Here is a 16,893-nt window from a genome sequence, read left to right as displayed (position 1 = left end):
TGCTGATTTTAATTAAAAAGGAAGTAGATGAATTTCATTCTGAAATAGGAGTTGCTTGTGAACAGTTTTGCACAGGAAAAATTTAGCTGTGAAATAAAACCAGCTTCATGCTTTGATTCCTTCGTGCAGACTCCAGCAGACAGCTAGCAGGTTGGAGTCCGTAAAGTCGGAGGTTCTCTGTTGCTTTGCTCACTGGTCCCTTTCTGTATTGTATGCATCCCTGTCTGAAGAAGTCAGGCCACAATTAGGGTAGGAAAGCCAGAGCACCATTCTGGTAGCGCTTTCTATTTCGTACGTGTGTGGCACTGACAGCGCGCGGTTTGGTGTGTGGGCTGTTTGCCGTAATGCAGGGACACGGCTGTAGCTGACGGCAGCACGATGGAGTCCATAGAAGTGCTGTGATTTGAACTGGTGCCATTGTTTGTCACGAGGTATTATGGAAGAGGATTAATAACTGTGAAATTAATTGTATTGATTAGAATAGTATCTACAGATGCATTGCCCAGGTTAAACATAATGGCAATAATCATTCCCTGTGTAGCAGTGGCTGGAGGCAGCTCTCCCTTTCCGTGGGGAGCGCTGCAGGGGGAGGCTGTCCCTCCATGGCGGGTGTTTTCTGTCAGTACCAGCTCTAGAAGTCACTGACTATCCCGTGGTAGAAACGCGTTGATACGTTGCTCTGTGTCACTCTGTAGAAGTCCTCTGAAAAGGGCATGTTTGCTTTCACGCTCCCTTGGAAGACCCGGGAGGTGGAGGTGAGCCCATGTCGGTCGATGGATTTGTCCCTTTCTCAGACCTGGCGCTGTGGTTGTCCCTTAGGCTAAGCCATAGGCTGCATCCAGGGAGGAGGGGGCTGGGGTCTTCAGCAGGCTTTCACCTATGGCCGTGCTCATCTCTGCTTCACCCTGTGTGCTGGGCTTGTATTTTGGTCTCCTTGACTTCAGGAGGGCCTGAGCCTGTGCTTAATGTGGGTCACCCAGTTTTGGTCTGGTTTCTCTGGTGGATCAGAACCTTAATGATGGGCTGCTTAGAAATATAAAGCACTTCTAGCTGAAGACAGCAAACACTGCCATTTACAGCTGGTATTTTGGTAATGGCCTTTACCCAGAACGTGTTATTAATATTGGAAGACACAACTTGTGTTGTTAAATAACTAATGAGCGTTGGGATGTATTTTTCTTCATCTATTGCAACTAATTAACTTATTTGCAGAAAAGATCCCAGGGATGCAGCTGTGGCAGTTTTTCCGTATGACACAGTAGCGTAAGACAGGGACAGTGTGACTCAATTGCAAGCACCAAGAAGGCACGGATCAAAGGGCTGATGGTGCGGTGCAGGTAGTTCCCATTCAAAATTAAATTAAGGCAGATACTAAACCAAACAGAAAATATCCCCTGAATTTCCAAGAGCTGTGTGGCATGGCAGCTGGTGAGGAACGTGGTCAGCACAGTGAGCTGTTTAAAGCACGTTTCAGCAACATGTATGCTGGAGTTTGGGGAAGATACTTTAATGGAAATTAGGTCCTTTGTGCTTTGTTAAAGAGACTTTCAGAGGACTTTTAAACCTGGTTCCTGTGTTACCTTTTCAGGTTCAAGCAGGGACAAAATACAGAGGAGGAGAAAGGACCTTTGTTAAGGAAGGTTTCTCCAGTCATTAGCAAATAAGTCAGTAAGAGCCTGTGCAAAGAAAGGTACCAGATCGCAGTGGGGCTGGGTACCCCCCTTGCAGCACCCTGCCCTGCACTCTGGCTGCTGAGGTGTCGTGTGTCCCCCCCCCCCCCCCCCCCCTTGCAGCTGCGGGACCCACTGGGGTCAGTGGGAAAAGGGGTGATGGCAACGTGTCCCCAGGCTGGCGGCAGAGCGGTGTAGCTGTGGGTGGACAGAGAGTACCGATGAGTTGTGCTGAAGTCTTTCTGGTTAGGTAACTGTCTCATAACGTTTAGATTTCACAAAAATAAAGCAGTTTGGACCACTGTTTAATTGTTGGGGTTTGCTGCTGCGTTGTGTTAGAGGCTTTCTGGGTGCTGGAGAAACCTCTCTCATTGCTGCCTGACTGCACTGAAGCGCAGGACACTTCTTTTTCACGTTTCCCCCAGAAAGATGGAGACAGCAAAGATGAGGAGTACTCATTGAAGCCCTCTAGTCTTTCTTCTTAGGAAAACCCCAGAAACTAACTGTTCTGTGTGTGTCCTGTGGCATTCACTGCAGAAACTGCAGTTTGAAATATGTGTCTTGGATCTATGTTAGAATTTGCAGGATTTTTAAATAAAGAAGCTCAGAAACAAGGCACAAGCAGTTGCTTAAAATTGTAACTCCCAGCGATGGCACATTTGGGTTGATGCTTCGATGCGGCATTTGGAGCTCATTTGCAGCTGACGCTTGTGCTTGGCAAGAGGAGACATCATATGTTTCAGCTTAACCTCATCCAAGTTAAACACTCCTGGTTCCTGCTGATGACTGCAGCTCAGGAAAACCCTGTATTTTCTTCATTAAGGCTTATGCAAAGTTACTCTGCTTCTGTGGGTTCCTTCTCCTTTTTAACCTGTGGCCTTGAGGCAATCCTGTCCCAGTGCTGTTGCCAGTGGTACCTGGGCACTGTGCGTGAGGCTGATCTTCAGTGAGAAGTCAGGCATCTCCAGCCTTGTCAAGACAATGCGGAATACAACGTCCAAATCCTGAAGGGAGATGATGAAAGGGGACAACGTGACTAAAGGCATAAAGAGAGAAGAGCAGATGTGCTCCTCTTGCCAGCTCCATTAAAATGATCGCAGTGTGCCCTTTGGGCTTTTGTATCTGAAAGGAAAGGCTGTGGTAGAAGTTTTGCCTGCAGGAGTTTTCCTGGCAGTAGATCAGCCTCCTCTATCCAGAGTCACTGGTGGTGATCTGGAACTTAGAGGGCTCGGTGCTGCTGCAGTCTGCGCTGACGCTGCTTACCCACAGCAGCAAGAGGAGAATTAACTGGTGATAGGAGACAAACTGCATTTCTGCTTGGAAAGCACAGCTCCACCACCTTGCAGGTGAGATGTGCTGTCAGGATGGTACAGCAGGGGTTATGCTGATGGGTTTGCTTAGCAAGTGCAAGTGTGGGAACAGAGTGGTCTGGTCAAAAGTGACTTCAGGTTGACTTTGACCTCACAGTCTCTCGTCATGGAGACGCTTATCTCAGCTGCAAAGCACTGGAAGTTATGTCTCTTTTCCCTGTAGGCAGAAGGCGCACAGTGCTCTTTGAACACAGGTGTGTGCTGGAGGCACATCCTAGCCTGTCCCTGCAACAGGGACTGCATGGGGATAGTGGTACTTAGACTGGTTCTATGCCATTTTGAAATAGGGCTAGTGATGGCATTAATTTTATAAAGTCATAGAAATGTTTGGGTTGGAAGGGACCTTGAAGATTATTTCCACCCCCCCTGCCATGGGCAGGGGCACTTAGGGGCTTTTCCTTCCCACTTTGTTGTCGCTTCATGCCATAGTAGCCTCAGACAGCCCTGGCACAGCTGAGGCTGCTCCACGCTGCCCGTGGCTGTCATCTTCTTGTGCACTGATGCTTCATGTGGCCATTGGGCAGGGTGCTCACAAACTTCTCTTTCCTCAGGTGATGAAGACCTACCACATGTATCATGCAGAAAGCATCAGTGCTGAGAGCAAGCTGAAGGAGGCAGAGAAGCAGGAGGAAAAGCAGTTCAACAAGTCGGGGGACATCAGCGTGAACCTTCTGCGGCATGAGGACAGACCTCAGCGGCGCAGCTCTGTCAAGAAGATTGAGAAAATGAAGGAGAAGGTGGGTGAGAGGGAAGGATGGGGAGCCAGGCTGGGGGCTTGGCTCCAGCCCTCCCTGCTTCTGTGCTGCTGCTCCCCTGTCTGTGGAAGGGCTTAGGGAGGATGTCGACCTGTGTGCTTGTGCTTTGCTGAAGGGCAGGCTGAGGCGGCCATGATGAGCCTCTTTGCTGCTTCCTGGCTGTGGAGGCGTGCCAAAACTAGCTGCTAGCGAGGATTTGCTTCAAAATCAGGCTGGCACTGCTCAACAACAAATGGGGATGGGGGACATAAGGCAGCGCAGCCTTTGGAGGGGGTGGTGGACCCGCACGGGAGCCACATGGCCACCCATGACATCTGCTGTGCTGGTCTCTGGAGGGAGGGCTGGGAAGGGCGGCTGGAGCGGCCTCGGAGGGTGACGGCTCTGAGAGCCCGTGGCAGAGATGGGCGGTGGGAGGTGCTGGTACACCAGCCGCTCGGCCTCACGGTGGCCTTCGCCATGCGCTGGCTGGGACCCAAGACCGAGCTGAACACTGAGGAGGGCAGCGCGGGGCAGGGTGTCTGGCTCGGCACAGCGATGCTTTCTGATACAGACCCAGGCCCCTGCTACGGGGGGCTGTGGTTTGTTCATGACTTATATTTTTAAAAAAAGCACTTTTAGCCATGAACAATAGCTGTCCCAGGGTTCCGTCAGAGACTCGTGGCAGGCAAGGAAAGGTCGGATATATAAATTAACAGTGTTTCTTCTGCTGCAGACTCTGGGAGTTAAAGTGCAGCATTCAGTTGGCTTTGCTGGTCTTAACTCCTTTCTGGCTTCAGTAGATAGCAGAATCTCCGAAACTGTAATTTTTCTGTTAATTTTGGAGAAAAAGCAATAGCCTCCTGAGCCAGGACGAGTTTGCTCGTGTGTTGACCTTGGGGCATTGTCTAGCAGCATGCTTCTTTGAAGGATTAATCTTTGGTGCTAAACCTTTAGATTAGTGGTCTGCCTGGGCAAATGCCCCAGATCTTGAGCACATCTGCTTTCCTATGCAGTTTTGAATTCTGGGTCCTGTTCTAAATTTTGTAGCTTGGGCCTCTGGGCCAGATTCCACTTTGATACAGCTGCATAAATCTGGAGCAAGTCCAAATGTACATCAGCATTTCTGAGAGGAAAATTTGGCCCTCTAATTCTGATTGATGCCAAAACCTCCACAACTGCACAGATAAAGGAAGAGCAGCTGTGCTCAGGGTGCATGGGGTACATCTGAGCAGAATGTGCTCGTTGTGCCTTGGCTGACGGTACCAGGGGTGTTCAGATGCAATCTCCTCCATCCTGGCCAGGGTGCCTCGTTTCATACCCTGTAAAAAAATTTATTAATTAACGTCACACCCAAGCTGCAGGGTGCTGTGGGGCCCAGCAGCAAGAGAAGCTGTGAAAGTAGCATCCTGTTTGTGCTCTGACATTCCATTTTGCTTTTTCAGAGACAAGCCAAATATTCTGAAAACAAGCTGAAATGTACTAAAGCCAGGAACGACTACCTGCTGAACCTGGCAGCCACCAATGCAGCTGTCAGTAAATACTACATCCACGATGTCTCTGACCTCATTGATGTAAGTGCTTCCCCCCTGCATGTGTCCTGCCCGTGTTCTACTGATGAGTGCACAGCTAAATCTTAAGCATGGTTTGGTCCTTCAGTGCACTCTCATGTGGTGGTAATGAAGGGCTATTTGTTGGCGCTTTAAAATGTGCTTACCCGGGGCCTGAAAATGTGCTGTAAACTTTCTCCACTCCCCCTGCCTGCCCCCCTCCCCTCCCCTCCCATGACATTTTTTCCCTCCCAGCTGCACACATGCATTTGACTTTCCCCTCAGTTGATGCAGGCATATATGAACAGAGCTAGAGCTGCCATTGTATGGGAGTCATAGAATCATAGAACAGTTTGGGTCAAAAGGGACCTTAAAGACCATCTAGTTCCAACCTGCCATGGGCAGGGACACCTTCACTAGCCCAGGTGGCTCCCAGCCCTGTCCAGCCTGGCCTTGAGCACTGCCAGGGATGGGGCACGCACAGCTGCTCTGGGCAGCGCTCTGTCAGCCTCCTCTGAACTTTATGGTGGCCTTGTGAGCACACAACAAAGTAATTGATTCATATGTATGCTACATATAAACTTCTTTCATCAGTGTCTGGGGAAAAAAGGTGGAGTTTTTCATAATAACTGCGGGGTATGAACCAGCCTGAACCAAACACTTTTCTGGACGCATAAGCAGAGGAGGCTGGGTGGAACTGCATGGTTCAGGCATGTCTAATAGACAGTTATGAACCAGAAATTGCCTGCATGTTTTCTGCACCTCTCATGCTGTATCCCAAGCATGCTAAGGTCTGGTTCTTGGTGCATGTTGGCTCTGCCTTCAGAACTGCACAGACACACAGTGCTTTACTTCATGTTGAAGTGGTGGCTTCATCTGCTGTGGCAGAGCACAGAGCAGGGTGTCCTGCGGCTGGAGCTCCACAAAGTCCAGAGCCTTTGGAGAATTTCCCTTGGGACAGGCCAGGTGAGCCTGAGGTTTCTTCCTGGCCCATTGATTAATCTGCGTTTGAAACAGATAAACTCTAATGAAGATCAGATATGTCCTTGGTTTTGTTGTTGAAACAGAAGATTTATTATTTTTTTTTCTACTATATGCATCTGCAGTTTCTGTCAGTACAAGCAGGCGCTTAGCTGTCCTCAGCTTTGCTGGCAGTTAAGCACATGTGGAAGTGCTTTCCTAGCAAGGGAAGGTGCTTGCTGAGGTGTATGACTAGAAATGCTCATTGTGTGAAAATAGCCTCAGGGCAGGAACTGCTGGAAGCATTTTCCTAGTGATGGTAGGAACTGAACCCACGTGTGTGTCGGTGACTCCTGCTGCTTTTAAATGATTTGAGAGAAGGGATTTCAATTTCTTCCTTTAATAAGCATATTCATAGTGGTATAGATTGCACAATGCAGAGTTTCTTCCTGCTAGAGTTGCTTCAGTGAGCACATAAATAACTGTTCTATCAGTCCCGAGTTAGTCTTCTGGCTTCATCATTACTTAAATGTATAATTTTAAAATGTGCTGGAGTTTTTTCTCCTTTACTAACCCACTAACTTGTATTTATTCTTCTAAGCACTGAATTAAAGTAAGTCTGATGCAAAACCCCTGGTGATTTCAACATTATGAGATATGATAAAGTATTCTTAGTGTGTCATTTTTTTCTTTATTATTTAAGATTTATTTAGCCATACTAAAAAGAGTAACATCTTGGTCACGGAGCCATTTGAACAGCAAAGTATGATAATGCTTGGGTTTATCTGTGGGGTTTCTGCTTTTGTTGTGTATGTTCTCTCTCTCTTTTCTCATTTATTTTTTGAAGCAAGAATGAATGACTTGCTTGGAGTTTTGGGGACTTTGATTTCCCAGAGTTGCCGAGTTCCATTTTAGTTCTGGCTGTTTATTCAATTCCTCACAACTTTACTTTACTTGCTGACACTTTCACTGGAGTTAGCAGATGGCTTTTCTTCCCCATTCTAGGAATCCCTTTAGGGGACTTTAACTAAAGCATCTTCAACTCTGCACAGCTAAATTCCTCTAATTATATGTTCTTTCACCAAAGAAAACAAAATATCGTATGTGTGAGCTGCACACCAGTGTCCTAATTTTAAATCCCCAAAGGAAGAGCAGTTTATTTGAACAGGCTTTTGTACAAATTCAATGTATTTTGCAAAAGCATGGCAAGAAGGGTTCCGACACTCTCCAGAAGACGGGGATCGCATTTGCTGTATCCCACTAGTACTGAAAGTGGTTGGAAGAAACAACAGCCATTGGATCCCACTGCGCTGGGCTTTCTGTAGGTGTGTAATCCATGTAAAGGAAGATGAAGAAAATAGATGTTTTTAGATGTAGTTTTAAAGTTAGTGTTTTAATCTTAGAACGTTTAACAATGATAAGGAGAAGGGTGCCTTTCACTCTGGGGAGCGAGTGCCATCGGCCAGCCCCGGCTCTGTACCATGGCAGGATGTGGGTCCTCTGCCCCGTGGGGTAGCCCTGCTGTTTCACAGGACACGGCAGAAGAGCTCTGAGCATGGAGGGAGGATTTTGCCTTCAGTAGAGAATCCGCAGAGCTCTTGGCCGCAGCAGTGTGAACAGAGCAGGGTGATGCAGGGCCCCGGGCATCTGCGCAGGGGGAGCTGTGCCTGGCCAGAGGAGCGGGTCTGCAGGAAGAGGGCGAGTGCAATGGGGCTTCATGGTAGGAACAGAGGTTTGGTTTAGCTCCAAGCCTGGCTGGCCATGCTTTAATAGGATTCTAGCAGTGTCCATGTATTGCAGTTATGCAAATTCTCCCTGCTTCTCCACCCTTCGTCACCAAGGGTGATGATTAACGATGTACCAGACTGTCTTTCCAGGACATAGGAGGGGTGATGGGAGGCTCTCACACACCCCTCATATCAAGCACAAATTGCCATGTGCAGTTTTATGATTTGTACACAAATCTGAACAGTCAGGACACTGGAGCAGCTAATTTAGCAGTGTTCTCCCCAAATCCCAGATGGCTTAGTGTCATCTGTTAGGTACAGCCTTGACATTTCTTGTGCCCTCGGCATCACTGCAGAGTAGTGACTTCTATAACAAAGCCGTTCTGCTAATCTCCCGGTCTGGTGAGAAGGAAGGTCCCAGCTGCTCTGGGAGAGAGTGAAGAGTCCTCCCAGGGCTGCAGTTTTAATGAGACATTTAAAACTCGATCAGAGGAGCCATGGAGTGGCACAGAGCGCCTCTATCCCTCCCTCTGTCTCCAGTGGCCTTTTGTTTTGTCCTGTAGAAAGGAAGAGAAGAATATAGAGGCAGATCAAATTAGACTTGGACTTAAAGTACACTGTTGAGCCTCTTCCCTTGAAAGAAGCATGTGTTTACATTAAAATGCCTGAGTTCGTCTCTCATTTCTGTCATTAACTATGTGACCAAGTTAATCTCTTTTGGCCATGTATGTGAAGTGGAGATAAAGCTGCTTATCCATCCCTCTGGAATTCTGTGTGAAATGGCCGCAAAATATTTTGAAGTGGTCACATGAAAGATGCCGCTGGATTTAGCTGAGTAAAATATAACAGTTGGTGTCAATACGTGCTGATCCACCAAAACTTGTTCAGCCTCCTGTAAATCCTTTTGAAACAGCAGCTTGCTTCTCTGTGGATTAGTGTGTTTGCTGTGTTTGAGACAAGCAAGCAAGTAAAGGAGGGGAACTATGAGGAATTTAATGTTACACATTACTGCCAAATTGTTCAGACCCTGGAAAACTTAGCTGATGGCATTGTCGTTTTTCACATGGTCAAGTGATGCTTAGTCAAGTTAGGACACAGAAACGGCGATCACAGTTGTTATGCCAGAAATCTTCCATTTGCTTTACTTACAGTGAAACTCTACGTTTTGCAGCAATGTCAAGGGAGTGGAGGCCAGAAAATACAATATAGGTATAAATGCATAATATATCTTTAAAGAATGTGTAAAGAAAATATAAGGAAAAAAGGGAACGGGGCAGAGCAGGTAAGGAGAACTGTTTGTTTCCAGCTGGCGCTGGGTCTGCGGGGGACTGGGAGTGAGGCTGCTGCTACCTGGTGAGCTCAGCCATCGATGGCAGGCTGGCTGCGACTCGGGCTTTACTCCGGGGTTTGCCCTGTGCTCGGCACACAGTCTGGCCCTGTGCGATGGCCGTGTCCAACAGCCTGGCTCAGCCGGTCCCACTACCGCCGCGGCTGTATCTTTTTTTATTTGGGAGGCTGAACCCCCCCACAGAGGGAGGCTCAGAGGTGCTGAAGCCACAGACTGCTTTGTTAGGATCTATTTTTTTAAGGCATCTCCTGGCAGCTCATGTCATTGTTGTTTCCATCAGTGGCTAGTTGCCTGGGCACATCTGTGCCTGCTGAGCCAGCGCCGGCGGCAGCTTTGCTGTGTGCAGCGCTTCCCCTGTAGGATTACACAGGGATGTTCCCCTGCCCTGAGTAGCTCTGCATGACTACACTGGCTTTAATGAAGAGATACTGATTTATGCAAGCAGAGGGTCTCTTTTGGGGCCTTACTCTGTTGTTTGAAGCAATTTTTCCAGCATAAAGAACCTTCCACTTCCAAAGGCTCAGAGGTTCCTCCTGCGCTGTCCTTTGAGTGGGCTTTCTGCCAGATACCAGACTCCTGCCAGCCCTGGGAGCCAGGTATCTTTTATCGTGGAAACTGTGCAAAGCATCGCTGTCACCGTACCTTCATGTGGAGCAGCATCTGTAACTCAAAACTCGTGCTTGCCCAGGGAGGAGGGCCTGTATGGCAGCTTACCGTGCTGTGTGTCTGCAGCTGGGAGATCTGGCTTCGGGGTATTTCAAATAAAGTCAACAGCAGAGCAATCAAAAGAATAAACAGCTTCCATGAGGAGGAATTAGGCTGTCTCAAGAGGCTCAGCGATTTTTACTGCACGGCTGCTGCGTCCCTGCTGCCCGGTTTCCCACAGAGGTAGCAATCTGGGAATGCCACTGGCAGCCTGCAGCACCCAAGCTACAGGGAAATAGAAAATGTGTGTTTGTAGAAGGTGCGGTCACTAACTTTGCAGGGAGTTGCGAGATGAGCAGCTGGAGGGTGCCACACAGCCACCTGGGACAAGTGCTTTACAGTGGGAGGTTGCAGTGGGTACCAGCGGCCATCCCGGGTGGACACTGGCACCCCAGTGTGTGCACAGGGGGTGTAGGGCTTGCTGGGGTGCCTGAGTTCCTGGGGTGCCTGAGCTGGTGAAAAGCAAAACCCACAGCTGCTGTGGTTGCAGAGTTAACCCTCGAGCTTTAACGGTGGGTGCAACAAGACATGCCTGAGCTGGCGGGGAGCCCCAAGCAGTAGTCCTGGCGTGTGAATTGCCTGGGCAGGGCAGAGGTTGCCAGTGGAAATGGGTGATAAAACCAGAAATACCCTTATGCCTTTAAAAGCTTCATGCATTTTAAGAGGAAAAAAATGGAAGAAAGAGGATTAGATTCATATGATTTTTCAACGCAGAGCTTCTGTGGATGAAGAGAGGAGGAGAAAAAGGTGCATTTGCTTGATTTCCTGTCACAAATTTGACATCTTTTTCATAGACTAGCACCCTGTTTCAGTAAACTTGTATTACTCTTCTTCAGTATGGAGGTTATTAATAATAGCTACCTGTTTGTAACCAGGAACGACAAATCAACATACTTTAATAACTAAGTGGTTCTTAGAGTATTGTATTAAATGGAGGGAATCGAACCAATACACATTTCTTAAATTTTGCTGGTCCTGGCTTTAATAATATGGTAAAACTATTTTAAATTTTTTGCCAAAGTTTGCATGTAGTAAAGAGTTTATTCTTCATGTGGATACCACAGGCTTTGGAATTGGCTTGTTAAATAAGCACACATGCTGATTGGTGTGTGATTTAGAAGTGTCATGCAGTCTGTAAATTTTACTGCCTGAAGACTATGTTCAGTCTTTGTTTGGTAGACCTGGTTAGCTTAGTACAAAAAAGCAGTACTTTCCTTTAGAGAAAAGAACTTATTCTTGGCATTTTGGGCTGCTTTTCCCAGTAGCTTGAATGAAGAGCCTCGACATCATGTTCTTTAAAATATTAATTTGCCAATGCATTCATCTTAAAAACAAAACACCATGCCCCCAAACGAACAAACAGAACCCCTGACCCCCAAAATCATCAAAGAACTCGTTAAAGAAAATACGCATGGGTGAGGAAGCTGCTATAGAGGTACTAAGGAGCGAAATAAAATGTAGTTTAGAAATCCTCTGGAAAGGAACCTGCTTCAGGGACCATAGAGTTAATTAATTATAGCTAAATTTGAAAAGGGCCGCATACTTTTTTGCTCTGTGATACTTACAGTGAAGGAACCTTTGATTAGAAATAATCAGATCTCATGCTTCAGGGCGTGAGTTGATTACTGCAAGGGTCAGGGAGGATCCTGTCCTTCCCCTGCCCTATCCCCACATCATTCCTTGTTTGGCTAAAAATAAATCAGTTGTTCAGGAGTTTTTACATCTTGGTTGCTGCCTCAGGCAAAACACTGAATGTGATTGACCAAGACCGTTTTAGAAGAGATTTATGGTAACTGTCGAGCGCTGCAGCCAGGCTGTGGCACGCATGGGGGACCCTTCACTCAGTTCAGGAAACACCTTAAAAACAGGTACTTGCCAGGGGCTGTGGGAGAAAGCCAGCCCAGTAGCGAACGTTGCATTGCCCTGGCATTACAGCACGGGCTTCCTGATTCCTGGCCTCAGACCACAAAAATCCAATAGTCACCCATATGACGTGTTACGACAGCTTACGTACTCTTTGTAATAACAGGCACGGTTTTGCTATGAGTCAGAAAGACAGGAATGCATGGAGGGAATGCAGGGTGCTTTGGTCCCGCGCTGTCAGACATGTGGTCGCACCCTCACCCTGTGCTGCCGTTCCCTCACGCTGCTGACGCCTGGAGCGTGAGCTGCAGCTGAGCTGCCCTCAGCGTGGTAGGCATCCAGGGCAGTGACGCCAGCGCTGGTGTTCTGTGGGCAGAGGAAGAATTTTGCTGGGTGGTGCTGAGCAGCCAGGGGACCTGTGTTCTGTTTGGTTTCAGGATCCCTCAGCACCCTCGTCATTTGGCAGAGGAGCAACTCTTTAGGTTTAGATAGACTACAAATTGCTAAAGCTTAAAAGATGGGGACAGCCTGGGGGATATTACCTTTATATTTAAAATAGTGCGCTTTCTCCTGCTGCGCCCACTTCCCAATGCTGAAAAGTTCAGCGACCTTCGAACCGCCTGTGCGCAATGGGGTGAGTGCCTCTGTCGCTGCGCCTCAGCATCCCCCATCGCCCATTCCTGCCCAGCGTCAGACTTGCTGGGGAATATTAAGGGTAATGGTCATCAAAAGGAGACAGTCCTTGCATTTATTTGCTTCTTCCCCTCTTTTCTGAGCAATTATTTGTGGCTGCTGATGCATCTCAGCCCTTTTTGCCTTCTCCTGGTGTGGTTTAATTTCCTTTGCTGCTGCCTGGCTCCAGCTTACAGCATGCAGAGCCTGTTTGTTGTGGTGGGGTGTTGCTTTTTCACAAGCATTTATCATACCTTGGCTGGAATACCTTTTGTAACAGGGTTTGTCTTGATGCTGTTTAGCTTTGAGGGAAGCGCAGTGACTGCAGGCTGCAAAGGTGCGACTGTTTTGTTTTCTGCATATTAAATACTTAGCAAATAAATCTTCCCCATAAAAATAAATGAGAAAAGCAGCAGCTCGCATTCTCTTTGAACATGCCTCCCAAGATCTGAAGATACTTTCCAGGTATGAGTTAGGCTCTCACATAGTACGCAGCATTGTCCTGGCCAAGCGTAAACATTATCTTGGTAATACATCATGTCACGCTTTGCAACAGACACCTGAAATGTGTTTTAACTGGTGAGGAAGTGAGACAGATGCATCAGTAGTTTGGAAAGCATTTTGTTCTCTCTGGAGCCCAGTACTGTTGCAGCCTCGGGTACATAAAACCCGCAGTGTTTCTGCAGAGCTTCACCATTCATATCAAACCCCATCAAGTTCCTCCGAACCTGACAGTCGCTGTCGTCGCTGCCAGCATCTCTCTCATGTGGGGACATCTGCCCATCCCATGGGGACGGGGCAGCTCTCTGCCCGCTGCTGAGAAGTGACAAGGTCATTGCTGGAGCATGGGGTGGTTTGGACTCCCGTATTTTCCACCCGCTGGATGTTGCTTTCTTAAACCACTGCTTGTTTTCCTGTGCTGGTGCATTTGGTGCCTTGGTTGTGGTCAGTGGCATGGTGTGCTTGCTGCCCCGTCGGTTCAGACCATGCCAGGCCTGGCTGCCACCAGAGATCGCCCTGGGCACAGCAGTGTGACCGCAGCCGGGGAAGGGCTGGTGCTCCCTCAGCCGCGCAATTGCAGTTAGGAAAGGGTGCTGGTGCAGGGCTGGAGGCTCGCTGGCTTTCCTCCTGGCTCTGGGCAAACCTTTTAACGTCTTTCTGTTCCCACTGTGTGTCTGAAATGGGATTACTGGCGACAGGGTTAATGGCTGGTGGTGGTCTTCTGCAGCCCCCAGCCCGCCTCCGGCGCAGCGCCATGGTGGGCGGTGGGAGACACACACACATTTGGCTGCTTCGACGGCATTTTGGCTAAAACCAGATTGTTTGAGCTCTGGGGTGTTGGTTTATTTCTCAAGTTGAACACTATATTATTTCCACTCCTTGCAGGGGTGTTACCAGACTTAATGAATTAATATACGATGAGCTTTGAGCTTTCCAGATGAAAGGCACTGCAGAAGGGCTAAGGATTATTATTTGTGGCTCTAATTTATTTTCCATCAAAGGGATGAGAGGGGTGAGAAAATGCCATTTGTTCTGGAACTGGGAGCAGGAGTTTGAAGTCTTTTTTTTCTTTCTTTTTCTTTTCCCCTCCCCTTTGTGTGTTTCTCTGGGAATTTTTTGGAAGTCCCTGCTCTGTCTTTTCTTCTCCAGGCAGCAGCGTGTGAAGCAGCCAGCACAGCGCTAATCACCAGAGACTTCAAGGGCCGTAGCATGTTAGGAAAGTGCCTGCCCTGATTCTCTCTAGCAACTGATTTCTGGGCATTGCAAATAACTGCTAGCTTCGGTGTGAGTTCAGCATCAAAGTAAAGGAAAGTTTTCACATGGAATTTTTTTCTCAAAAGCATCTGGCGATACCCTGAGCCTCACCTTCTCAGATTCTGTGGCATTCAGCAATTTTTCCTTTGTAATAGCTCAGGTTTACCTGCTTTGGCAACACCCACCCTTGAACAGTGGCAGATATTTTCTCCTGGCATTACTTTTTGTGGTCAAGTAGTGACGATTTCCGGGGCGGGTGGGAGAAGGACAGCGAGGGGCCGGGAGGTGCACCAGGGAACGTGCGCAGTCCTGTTTGCAGGGCACAGAACTGGTCGGCTGCTCGTGGCAGGAGAGCAGGTCCTGCTCCAGCATCAGCATGGGGGTCTCGGCCCTGAACCCTGCTCTGCCCACCTGGTAGCCCCCTCTGTGCGAGCCTGTGCCGAAGCAGGCGGGCTGCGGGCACCAGGTCCGTGCTCACAGTCCGAGCGCGGAGCTGCTGGTGGTGCCCCCGGCACCGCTGCTCCCGCACTGCCCCTGCCTGCAGGGTGCTAGGCGTGCTGGGCGCAGCAGGGCAGCTGTGCTGCTGCATCCTCTTGACTCATCGGTTTCTTGTGCAGCCATGGAGCAGTCGTACAGGCACTGGTGCTAAAACTGTCTTGGCAGAGACTCACAGCACTGGAATGAGGTTTTGCCCCAAGTGGCAAATAGAAATTCACCCCGATTCTTTGGTTTTTTGTGTTGCTTGATGATTTATTAAGGCAGAGCTATACCAGTCCTTAACTGCCTATGTTTTCAACTAAAAGACCAGAAGCTAAAAAGAAGCAGGGTAAATGTTGGATTATAACTGTTCAAAAATTCCTGCGAAAATCCTCATTATTGCAGGTGTGGTTTCACTGCTCTAAAAGGCTGGGTGGGGATGGGCAGAGCGCAGCGTATCTGTGAGCGGGGTCGGCCTGTTGTGGTTTTGCTGCTGCTTTTAGCACAGGCTGAACCAAACGCAGCTCTGCGTGTGACTTGATCCGACCCGAGGGCTGTCTCCTCGCATTGGCAGAAAGCACAAGATGACTTCTTTGGTTGAAGCTGCTTGTGGCACCAGCTGAGTTTTCATATTTCACTTCAAGTTTATCAGTGCTGATGTTCTGATGCAGATTCACTTTTTGTGCCTTTCTGCATCAGTTCAGTAATCCCCGTGAATGCTGTAGAGCGGGAGAAGGTGCCTCTGAAATGCCAGCTCCCAACAGGGAGATCTGCCACTGCGGCAAAGTTGGTCTCGTTTTGGGTCATTGAGATTACACTAGCAATCTTTCTGCTCTTTTCTGTAGCTTTTTGTGCCGTGGTGGTCCTCCTGGCAGTGGTTTTGGTGGGGCTGCAGTGGGGTGGAAGCCAGCTCACCACATGCCTGCCCATGCCATGCCGGGGTGGTCGTGGTTACAGCTCAGATGGTGAGGATTTCCTGCTTGTTCTTTAATCTGTGTGGCAGCAAAGCGTTTTAACTTCCGTAATGTAAATTGTGTGTGATAGGAATTGTCACTGGCAATGGTTAGTTTGGTGCTGCCTGCCATGGGAGGTGTTTGTCACAGGGTTTCTCCCATGGAGGTGTCCTGTGACCCACAGCCCTCCTGTGCCTGGGCATGTCTCTACAGGTCACAGTGCTTGTGTGGGAGGTACCTGAAGAGCTTCAGAGGGTCAGCGTTCTGCCCTGCTGGCTGCCTGTGCTGACCAGGGTGTGTGTGCCATGCCCCGCAGGTGCACCCATGCCGTGCTGGGAGACAGGAAGGAGTGCACTGGGGATGTAGGATTATGAAATGCCTCACAGAGGGTAAAGCCATAATTATCTAACTTTACATCCTCTATCAGTAACTGCAGGCCACTCCTGCATGCCAAAAATAGATGTGCTTCAGCTTTGGACTGCAGCCCTTCTGTATCACTGCACTCTCCTTACAGCCCTGTGAGTGTGGCTCAGGCTGATGATGCGTTGCACTCCTGCTTCTGATGTGTTGCACTCCTGCTTCCAGCATCCTCTCTGTCTTGCCTTTCCCCATGGAACAGCATCTGTTGATCTGTGAATTTTGGGTGCTGCTTCAGTGCCCGTCCTTGCCGCTGCTGCTAGCAGCAGGGGCAGCTGGTCAGAGCGGAGCCCTGCGGAGGTGCGCGCTGTGCTGGGGCTCCCGGTGGGGACTGGGAGGAAGGTTGCTAAGAGTTGCTTTTTGCTCAGCTGTGATTAAACGTTCATAGCAGCAAATCCCTTTGCTGTTGCTATGCTTAACGTGCCAAACTTGATTACATTGAGAAGAGAGTTTAAAAACAGGCTTTTGTGTAATGTACAGTGTTTTGGCAGCAGTTAACTCCGAGTTTTATCATTTTTCCCAAGGTGAACATGAGAACGATCAGTTATACATGAGAAGCTGCTCCGTCGCGAGAGGAAGGCAGCTTACTAGCGAGGATAGAAGGGTTTGCCCGTACTGCAGGGCATGTTTTCCAGTGCCACCTTGCTTGATTGTCCATCTGTTTTGGATAACTTTGGGAAATGGTAGGGTTTACG

At 48.7% G+C, this 16,893-nt stretch overlaps 1 protein-coding gene across 4 annotated transcripts in view; it reads left to right on the top strand.

Annotated features, from left to right (window-relative positions):
* Positions 1 to 16,893, top strand: part of SRGAP3 (SLIT-ROBO Rho GTPase activating protein 3) — a 127,724-nt gene that overhangs the window by 81,148 nt on the left and 29,683 nt on the right. For all 4 annotated transcript variants that reach the window (XM_037385173.1, XM_037385172.1, XM_037385175.1 and 1 more), the window contains exons 5-6: positions 3,592 to 3,777; positions 5,217 to 5,345. In XM_037385173.1, the coding sequence (XP_037241070.1) occupies positions 3,592 to 3,777; positions 5,217 to 5,345 (315 nt within the window). The remainder of the gene's footprint in view (positions 1 to 3,591; positions 3,778 to 5,216; positions 5,346 to 16,893) is intronic.

Source organism: Falco rusticolus, chromosome 4 (assembly GCF_015220075.1).
Source record: "Falco rusticolus isolate bFalRus1 chromosome 4, bFalRus1.pri, whole genome shotgun sequence".
Classification (NCBI taxonomy): domain Eukaryota; kingdom Metazoa; phylum Chordata; class Aves; order Falconiformes; family Falconidae; genus Falco; species Falco rusticolus.
This window is presented reverse-complemented; position numbering and strand designations above follow the sequence as displayed.